Source organism: Aphelocoma coerulescens, chromosome 26, assembly GCF_041296385.1.
Source record: "Aphelocoma coerulescens isolate FSJ_1873_10779 chromosome 26, UR_Acoe_1.0, whole genome shotgun sequence".
Classification (NCBI taxonomy): domain Eukaryota; kingdom Metazoa; phylum Chordata; class Aves; order Passeriformes; family Corvidae; genus Aphelocoma; species Aphelocoma coerulescens.
The window spans coordinates 5,484,592-5,493,917 of NC_091039.1; the positions used below are offsets into that span (position 1 = coordinate 5,484,592).

A 9,326-nucleotide genomic window follows, 5' to 3' on the forward strand; every position below is an offset into this window, starting at 1 on the left:
TTCCCAAGGTGGATGGAGACACCCGAAATCCCAACTCGGTTTTACTCCTGATGTGGAGCTGCACAGATCGGGAATTTCCTGCCTAAATCTCCCCCCTCCCAAACCCAAAACGCTGCTGGAAGGGGTTCTGGGGAGCAGGACATTCCCAATGGTCCCGACAAAGCGTTCGGGATCTCAGAGGGGGGAGCTACGCATCTTCCTAGACTGGAGACACCCCAAATCCCCCAAATCCCAAAATCCCGCCCCAATTTTGGAGCTGTGGGAGCAGGACCCCCCCATCCCTTCAATCCTCAGCCTCTTCCAGGAGTGGGGTCCCCCCCTCCCCGGGATCCTTATCACCTCCCAGCTACTGCGGCCGGATTAATTGATCATTAATTATCAACTTTAATTACCGTCCCCACCCACCCCCGGCCCAGAGGCGGCGGCGGCGGGACCCTGCCCCACCCCGTGCCCCTTTGTCCCCGGCCAGGAGAGGTTTTGGGTTCAATCCGGGAAGAATCGAGCAAAGGGGACAACAGAGGATGCGACAGCGGTGACACTTCCCTGCCTGCCAGCACCGCTTTGGGGCACGTCCTGAGCTCCTGTCCCCATTCCTGGGGGGGGTTTTCCATCCTGGATCCCTCTGGAAGAGCTGGGATGATCCCATATCCCGCTGCCTGGGGTTTTTTTTGGGGGTTTTTTTTTGGTGCTTCTCCAAAAAGGAAATATTTGGAGGGGTTGTTTTCCAACAGAAATTGGCGCTTCCTGAGGAAACATCCTCCAGGGAATGTTTACAAACAGTCTGGGAAGTGTCGGAGCTGAGGGAGGGAGGGAGGCTGCAAAGGGGAGGGGGAAAAAAAAGCGAGGGGAGGAGGAGAATTGAGGGGGGGGGGAAGGTGGAAAGGAGTAGAGGTGGAATTTGTGGTTTTTAGGGAAAAATCTGGGGGGTTTTAGGGAAAAATCGGGGGGGGGTTCTGGAGAAATCCTGCTGGTCCCCATGGGGCAGCCAGCGGGAGCTGCTGGGTTTTGACATCCCCCACCCCAGGAGGGTCCTTGGCAGAACCCCACAGCCCAGATGGGATTTCGGGGGGGCTGCAGCTGCCGGTCCCCGCAGCAGCGCCCCAAAACCCCCTCCAGGGGGGTTGTTTGGGTTGGTTTGGGGTTTTTTTCCTGCTCCGTGGGTCTGGACAAAGCCCTGAACTCCCCCCTCCTCCTCCTCCTTCCCGGTGGGATCCAGGGGCCCCCCGGACCCCGCAGCTCCTCCCGGCAACAGGAGGAGGAGGAAAGGGATGAGGAGGGGGATCCAAGCCCCCGTTCCCTGCTGTTCCCACCACAACAAGGCACAGATTGGGCGCCTGTGGGACCAATGGGGGCTGTCCCTGGATTTTGGGGCGGGGGTGGGGGGGGGAAGCAGGGCAGGGGGGTGTCCTGATCCTCTGCCCCCTCCCCTTCCCCCCAGCTGGTGGGAATCAGGAATTCCCAGCCCTGCCTGGATCCAGCGGCTGCTGGAGGAGCTTTGGAGCTCCTGGGTTTTGTTTGTTCCCTTCCCAGATCCCCCTGAAATGATCGGGGCTCCCTAAAACTTCCCCAACCCCTTTGGGTCCTGCAGGCCGGGATTTGGGAAGGAGTTGCTGGATTTCTGGGGCACAAACCTGAGTCGGGAATGAGGGGAGATGGAATCCCCAGATTTTCCCCCGAAAACCCCAAATTCCACCTCTACTTCTTTCCACATTTCCCCCCCCCCCCCCCCCCCCATCATTCTCCTGACCGTACTGGGCACCCCTGGGAGCAGATCCCAAACCTCGGCGCTGCTCCCTTGGGGCAGGGACACCCAGGAGCCTCTGTGACATTCCCGGGGTCCTGGGGTGTGGTGGGATCCCAAATGAGGGCTCCTGGTGCCTCCAGGAGGGTTGGGATCTCTCTTTGGGATGGGGTTTGGGAGGTTGGGATGAGGATGTGAATGTCCTTGTGGCACCCTGGGATGGGGTGTCCCAAAGGATTTGGAGCAGGATCTTCCTGCCTCTCCTGCCTTGGCTTCTCCAGGAGTCTTGGGGGAAGTTTTGGGGCTGCTCCCAGCCAGGAATTGGGGTTTTTGGAATCCCAACTCCGGCATCCCACAGAATCCTGCGGGCTCTGCCTCCCTGGCTGCTCCCATCCAGGGATTTGGGGTTTTTGGAAGCCCAACTCCTGCATCCCACAGAGTCCTGCGGGCTCTGCCTCCCTGGCTGCTCCCATCCAGGGATTTGGGGTTTTTGGAAGCCCAGCTCCTGCATCCCACAGAGTCCTGCAGGCTCTGCCTCCCTGGCTGCTCCCATCCAGGGATTTGCGGTTTTTGGAACCCCAACTCCGGCATCCCACAGAATCCTGCGGGCTCTGCCTCCCTGGCTGCTCCCAGCCTGGGAAATGGCACTTTTTGCTCCCGTCCATGTGAAATTCCTAATTTTTCCCCCCTATTTTTTAAACATCCCCTAGCTCAGCTGTTAAAAATCCTCAGGCACGAATCCTGGGGGACCAGGAAAACACCTGGAAAAACCCCCCTCGGGGGTGCCTCGCTCCCTCCCTGCGTCCCTGTCCCCGCTGACCCTTTCCCGGGGTATTTTCCCCGGAATTTCACCGGGATGCGGATGCTCCTCGGGAATGCTCCGTGCCATGCCCGGGACAGCCGCTAGACGGCAATTCCAGCCTGGATTTATGCCTGGAAAACCCTCTGGAGCAGAGGAGAGGCTGCAAAGCTCCCGGGACGCGCTGAGTGCAGGTGCGGGAAGGGTTTTATTGATGGGTTTGGGGTTTACAGTTCATGCTGGTGAAATTAAAGGATTTTTGGGTTTTTTTTATTTTTAATGCTCTTTGCATGCAGGAACAACGCGGAGGGGCCACCTGGGCAGGTCACCCCCAAAGCTCAGCTGCCCCTTCGGTCCTCAGACTCAGCCAGCCGAGGGTCCGAGTTGGGGAATTCGGGGTTTTTAGGGAATTCCAACGTGGATCTGTGATTATTTGGGGGGTTTTAATTGGGATATCCCGGCGGCCTGGGCAGGGAGGGAGCTCAGGGAGGGGTGTCCAGGCAGCCGGGGGTGACAGCACCAGGAATTTCCCCATCCTGCCCTGATCCAGGGGTTTGGGAGGAAGATTTGGGACCCCTTCCATGGCCAGGCTGTTCCTCAGGGGGTTTCCCTCTGACCCCAGGGAAGGTTTCTGTCCTTTAGGGTTTCTCTCCATTAATTCCGGAGCAGGAGGCTGATGGAAAAGGGGGGGAAAGGAAGAGAAGGGGTGGATTTGCTCCTCCTCATCCCACTCTGAGGGATCCTCCAGCCTGGAGATCTTTAACCCTTCACTCCTGCAGCTCCCAACCCCTTGGATGCTCCTTCCAGGGATTGCTGGCCCAGGGGGTTCAGATCCGGTTTTGGGGTCGGGATTGGGATCAGATGCTCAGGGCTGGATTCCCAAGGTGGGACGAGCCCCATCCCTGCTGTGTCCCACCCCGATCAGGGGGAGGAGGTGACAGTGGGCACGGGGCTTTGTGGGGTGGCTGTGGCAGGGTCAGAGAGGGATCAGAGCCGGGATCTGCCCCACCCTGCACGGGAACAGGGAGAATTTAGGGAAAATCGGGCGCAGATTGGAGCACCCTGTGATTGCACTGCTGCGAAGCCGAGTCGGATGGGAAATGAGGCATTCCCTGGGAATGAGGGATTCCCTGGGAATGAGGGACACAAGTCCTGAGGGCGGCGGGGCCGGGTCAGATCTCGATGACGGTGGCCCGGCGCAGGCACAGCGGCGCGTCCGGGGGCACCGCGTTGCGCTTGATCTCGTTCCCGTCGAGCCGCAGCACCTGGAGCCGGGAGTAGTTCATGACATCCACCACGGAGCAGAAGCTGCTGATGGAGAACTCTGGGAAGGAGAGGAGATGGAGCTGAACTCCCTACAACCTTCCCCACAGGGCTGATTTTAGGGGATCAGCATGGGGAAATGCTCTGTCTGCGGGATCGACCTCCGAGAGCTGCTTTGGGTGGAGGCAGGCAGGGAAAAAAAAAAAATAAATGGGAGCAGCCCAAATTCACTGATTTTTCCCATGGATTTGGACTCAGCGCCTCAAACTCCAAGGGCTCCTGGTGCTCCTGGCCACAGCCAGAAGGAGCAAGAGGGTTTGTGCCTATCCAAGGCTTTGGAAGCAGCGCCCTTGGCTCCCCTGGATGGAGCGCTCGGAGGGTGGAGTCGGATGGAAAACGTCGCTTTCCATCAGGATTTGCCTTCCCAGCCTCTTTTGGAGGCTCCCTGTGCTGCAGCCTCCATCCCCTGACCCCCCTGGCCACCGTGGGACCCCCGGGCAGCGTGTCCGGGAGCAGGGATGTCCCTGTCCCCATCCCAGCCGTCCCCTCTCTGCCCCTCTGCTGCCGGCGCCAAGCAGGGAAATTCCAGCGCAGCCCATGCTGGCTTTGGAAGCGGGAGATGGAACAAACTCCAAAATATATTTAATTTTTTCTTTTCCTTGCAGGATCTGGGCCTAGAGGGCAGCAGAGCTCCAGGCCGGGATGCTGCTGGAAAAGGCAGCGGGATGCTGGGGGAGCCACGCTGGGATTTGGGAGGGGGCTGCACCTCCAGAGGGGACCCTCGGTGGGGCGGAGGGGCACGACCGCGGTCTGGATGCTCCAGAGGGGTTGGAATCGCGCTCCTGGAGCCGCATCCCTGATCTGGGGGTGCTGTGGGGGTCAGCGGGACCCGCAGCGGGAGGAGGAGGAGGAGGAGCCGGCGTTTGTGGGCAGACGGCGGCAGCTCCGGCTTTGGAAAGCAAACATTTGGGAATCTGTTCCCGTGTCTGTGCTGCTGGCAGCTCCGCGCTGCGGGGTTCTGTGTTTTCCCTGCAACAGCTGATGGCTACACTGACATCTCCCCATCCCCATCCCCAATCCCCATCCCCATCCCCATCCCCAACCTCCCGATTCCAACTCCTGCCCTCAGGGCCTGGCAGGTGAGAGGAGCAAGGCCGGGTTTTTCCGGGAGGTTTTGCTCGGGGGTTTATTTTTCCAGCCCGTTTTTATAAATAGCAGCCCCAGAACAATCTGTTCCCTTTATTTATTTGTGTACCGAGGGGAGGGAGCGGCAGGCCTGGCAGGAGATCGGGATCGCAGCGCTGAGAGCTCCTGCGGGAAGGACGGACCCCCTCAGCTGCAGGGGGACGCTTGGGGGGGTTTTGGGGATGTGGATGGGGCTGTGGAGAGGACAGAGGAGCTGTGCTGGCCCCGAGCACTCGGGAATGTCCCTGTGCCCTGTGCTGGCACTGCCCAGGGTGTTCTGTGTCCCCAGAGTGGCTCTGCCCACCGCTGTGACCCCTGGAGCCACAGACTGGGGTCGTGGGGGGATTGAGGGGGCTGTGCTGGCACTGGGGAATGTCCCTGTGCCCTGTGCTGGCACTGGGGAATGTCCCTGTGCCCTGTGCTGGCCCCTGGGCACTGGGGAATGTCCCTGTGCCCTGTGCTGGCACTGGGGAATGTCCCTGTGCCCTGTGCTGTCACTGCCCAGGCCGTTCTGTGTCCCCAGCCTGGCTGTGGGGACCCCCCAGCTCTGCCCAGTGCCATGACCCCTCCTGACCCCACAGACCCCTCCCCAGCTGGTTCATCCCCCGCTTTCTGCCATCTCCAACCCCAGGAGATGCTCAGGCTCTTGAGAAACACCCCAAAAACCAGTGCAGCCATCCCACAGGACTGGGACACAACATCTCCCACCCCTGCCTTGCCCAGGACCGCTTGGAATCCTCACCAATCCCAAATTCCTGCTCAAACCACCACCCCAGGCAGCTTCCTGGGGGTTTTTCACCCCCATTCTCCCAGCCCTGCTCACCGTTGATCTGGTTGCCCTGCAGGTAGAGGTTCTCCAGGTTGGTGTTGACCCGCGGGATCTTCTGGAGCCGGTTGTAGGACAGGTCCAGCTCCAGGATGCTGCTGCTGTTGAAGGTGTTGCTGGAGAGCCCTTGGTTGGTCAGGCTGTTGTGGGACATCCTCACGTAGAGCAGCCGGGGGGACACCTGGAAATAATCGTCGGGGATGGCGTTGATGTAGTTGTACTCCAGGTACAGCTGCTCCAGGGACACCGGGAGCCCGTCCGGGACCTTCCTGAGGTTGTTGTAGCTCAGGTCAGCGAGGATCAGCGACTTGAGCCCTTTGAGGGAAGCGCCCATCTCGAAGATGAAGTTGTGGCTGAGGTACAGCGCCGTGAGGTTCTCCAGCCCCTCCAGAGCGTTAGAAGGCACCTTGGAGATGTGGTTGTAGGAGAGGTGGAGCTCGCGCAGCGAGCGCGGCAGCGGGCTGGGCAGCCGCGTCAGGTTGTTGTTGTTCATGTAGAGCCTCTCCAGGCGCTGCAGCTTCCCAAAAACCCTTTTCCCCATCTTTTCGCTGCCGATCTGGTTGTTGTGCAGCGCCAGCCACTCCAGCTCCGTGGCGTTGTCGAAGGCTCCCTCCTGGATGGAGGTGATGAGGTTGTTCTGGAAGTAGACGTATTTCATCCGCGACGGCACGAAGGGCAGGTACCGCAGGTTGCGGGTGTCACAATACATGGCCGACGAGAAGTTGGGGGGACAGTCACACTCTTGGGGACACCGCCAGGGCGTGGCTTGCTGCGGCTCCGGCTCCGGCTCGGGCTCCGTGTCGGTGGCAGAGGGGTAGGAGTAAGCGTACGCGGGGCTCTCCTCCTCGTAGTAGGGCACGTAGTTGTAGGAGGAGACGCGGGACTGCCGCAGGTAGTACTGGAGCCACGCCAGGTCCTCCTCCTCATTGTACTGGCCCAGGGAGGACCCGCAGAGCCCGGCCAGGATGAGGATGAGGGTGGTGGCCCGAGGCATGGTGCTGGAGGGACCTGCGAGGGGACAAAGCCGTGGGAGGATGAGCTGGGGAGCGGCAGAGCTGGAGGATTGGGAGATGAGGGAATCCTACCCAAAAATCCCCGGTTGTGGACACTTCCCCTGTGAGCAGTTACCTGATCTCCCCCCTTTTCACCTCGGGGAAACCTTCAGCCCGTTGGAGATTTGGGAGAAAACTCCCTGGCAGTGGAAGTTTGGGAGAAACCAGTGGAGATGTGGGAAAAACCTCCATCCCCAATGGAGATTTGGGAAAAACCAGCAGAGATTTGAGAGAAATCTTCATCCCCTGATGGAGATTTTGGAGGAAATTCCACTCCTGGTGGAGATTTGGGAGAAACCGCTGGAGATCTGGGAGGAACCTCTGTCCCCAGTGGAAATTTGGGAGAAACCTCCACCTGGGTGCAGATTTGCTTGTGAAATCCTGATTTTTGGGGTATTCCTGGTGCGATTTCTGGCTGGAGGATGGGGATTTGGCACCCAGGGGTTTGTGCGAGGTCGCACCAGCCCTGCTCCGAGGCGCCCCGGGGTTGGCTCTGCATGGGAAGGAGGAGAAGGAACTTGGAGTCCCTTGGAGAAGGGATTTCAGTCCTGTGGCTGAGAGGGGAAGCTGCCAGCTCAGGGTGATTCTGGGAGCTCGAGGCATCGTTTGAAAGAGCTCGAGGCGTCTTTTGAAGGAGCTATTTATGCTCCGCTGGCTGGTGACAGGAATCGCTGTGGGTTTCATCCAGCTCTCCCTTCCCCCACGGAAAAGCAGGATGCAGATCCCGGTAAACAAATCCTGCCTCATTTTGGAGCTGAAACCTCTTCCTAGCCTCGATTTCCCCAGACACGAGAAGGGGCAGCACCCTGCGGCCCCTCGGTGTGGCCGGGGAGAGGGGACATCTCCTGGTGACGGATCCAGAGGAGAGCAGGGAATGAGGCAAACCCTGATCCCCGCGGCCGCCTCCTGCCGTGCCCAGGTGGGGCCGCAGCGGGAGGATTCCAGCTCTGGAGTCATCCCGACTCCTCATCCCGGGATAAATGAGCGCACGGGGTGTTCCTGCAGCCAGGCAGCTTGAAATCCCTCCAGGAATTCCGCTGCTGGGAGCGGGAGAGGATCCTACGTGGCTGGGAGGGTGTCACTGCCAGCTCTGCTCTGGCAGGGACCAGTAAGGACCAGTGAGGACCAGTGAGGACCAGTGTCCACCTTTTGCTGCCCCAGGGGTGGCCCTGAGGTCACCTGCTGACCGCTGGCCGTGTCCCCAGCCCGCAGCAGGGAGGGGACACCCGGCCTGGCACACACAGAGTGCCCTGCCCTGCCCTGCCCTGCCACCGGGACAGCCTGGCACGGGGAAAAAGAGGGATTGGGGTGGTGGCAGCCAGGCCTGGCTGCCTGGATTTCTCCCTTTTTTCCCTGCTTTTCCCGCTCCGTGTGCTCGGGATGGGGTTCTGCAGGATGCTGAGTGCCACGGGGAGCTTGGCAGGGGCAGAGGAGTTTCTCCTCCTCCTCCTCCTCCCGCTGCTCCAGGGCTCTGTGCCTGCTCTCATACCAGAGCTGCCGGCTTCTCCACCCTCTTGGCAGCCTTTGCCCGGGGGCCCCTCTGGGGCAAAACCCCATCCTTGGGGGCAAAACTCCATCCCTGGAGGAAAAACCCCATCCCTGGGGGGAAAAACCCCATCCCTGGGTGAAAAACCCCATCCTTGGGGGCAAAACTCCATCCCTGGAGGAAAAACCCCATCCTTGGGGGAGAAAAAGTCCATCCCAGGGGGGAAAAAGTCCATCCCTGGGGGAAAAAAACCCATCCCTGGGGGCAAAAAGTCTATCCCTGGGGCAAAAACTCCATCCCTGGGGGAAAAAACTCCATCCCTGGGGGGAAAAACTCCATCCCTGGGGGGAAAAACCCCATCCTTAGGGGGGAAAACGTCCATCCCTGGGGGGAAAAGTCCATCCCTGGGGGGAAACTCCATCCTTGGGGGGAAAAACCCCATCCCTGGGGGAAAAAGCTCAATCCCTGGGGGAAAAAGTCCATCCCTGGGGGAAAAAGTCCATCCCTGGAGGGAAAACTCAATCCCTGGAGGGAAAAACTCCACCCCTGGGGTCCCCCCACCTTTCTCAGTGTCCCCCTTCAACCTGCTGGTGACCCCAAAACCTGTTCCCAGCAGACCCCGCTGTGCTCTCGTTGTTTGTGGGGTTCAGCCCCGGCTTTGGGGTGGGGTCCCTGACCCCTCCTGGTGTCCCTGCGCTGTGCCAGGGGCTGCTGGGACAACGGGGGCAGCTCCTCATTCCAAGGATTTGGGGCGAGGGACTTCCCAGACTGTGGCCATCCATGGGGTCATCCCGGTGCTGCTGTTCCCATTTCCCAGGGGATGGGATGGGATGGGATGGGATGGGATGGGATGGGATGGGATGGGATGGGATGGGATGGGATGGGATGGGATGGGATGGGATGGGATGGGATGGGATGGGGGGCACTGCCCAGCCTGAATGGACATCGGGGAAGGTGTCCAGATCCCAGATAAG

The 9,326-nt window shown here is 60.2% G+C and overlaps 1 protein-coding gene across 1 annotated transcript; it reads right to left on the reverse strand.

Moving 5' to 3' along the window:
• Positions 1-2,807: 2,807 nt before the first annotated feature.
• Positions 2,808-6,808, reverse strand: FMOD (fibromodulin). Its single transcript, XM_068995860.1, has 2 exons — positions 5,812-6,808; positions 2,808-3,864 (listed from the first exon to the last, which is right to left on the reverse strand). The coding sequence occupies exons 1-2, from the start codon at positions 6,806-6,808 to the stop codon at positions 3,713-3,715; spliced, it is 1,149 nt and encodes a 382-aa protein (XP_068851961.1). The 3' UTR covers positions 2,808-3,712.
• Between the last annotated feature and the right edge of the window lie 2,518 nt (positions 6,809-9,326).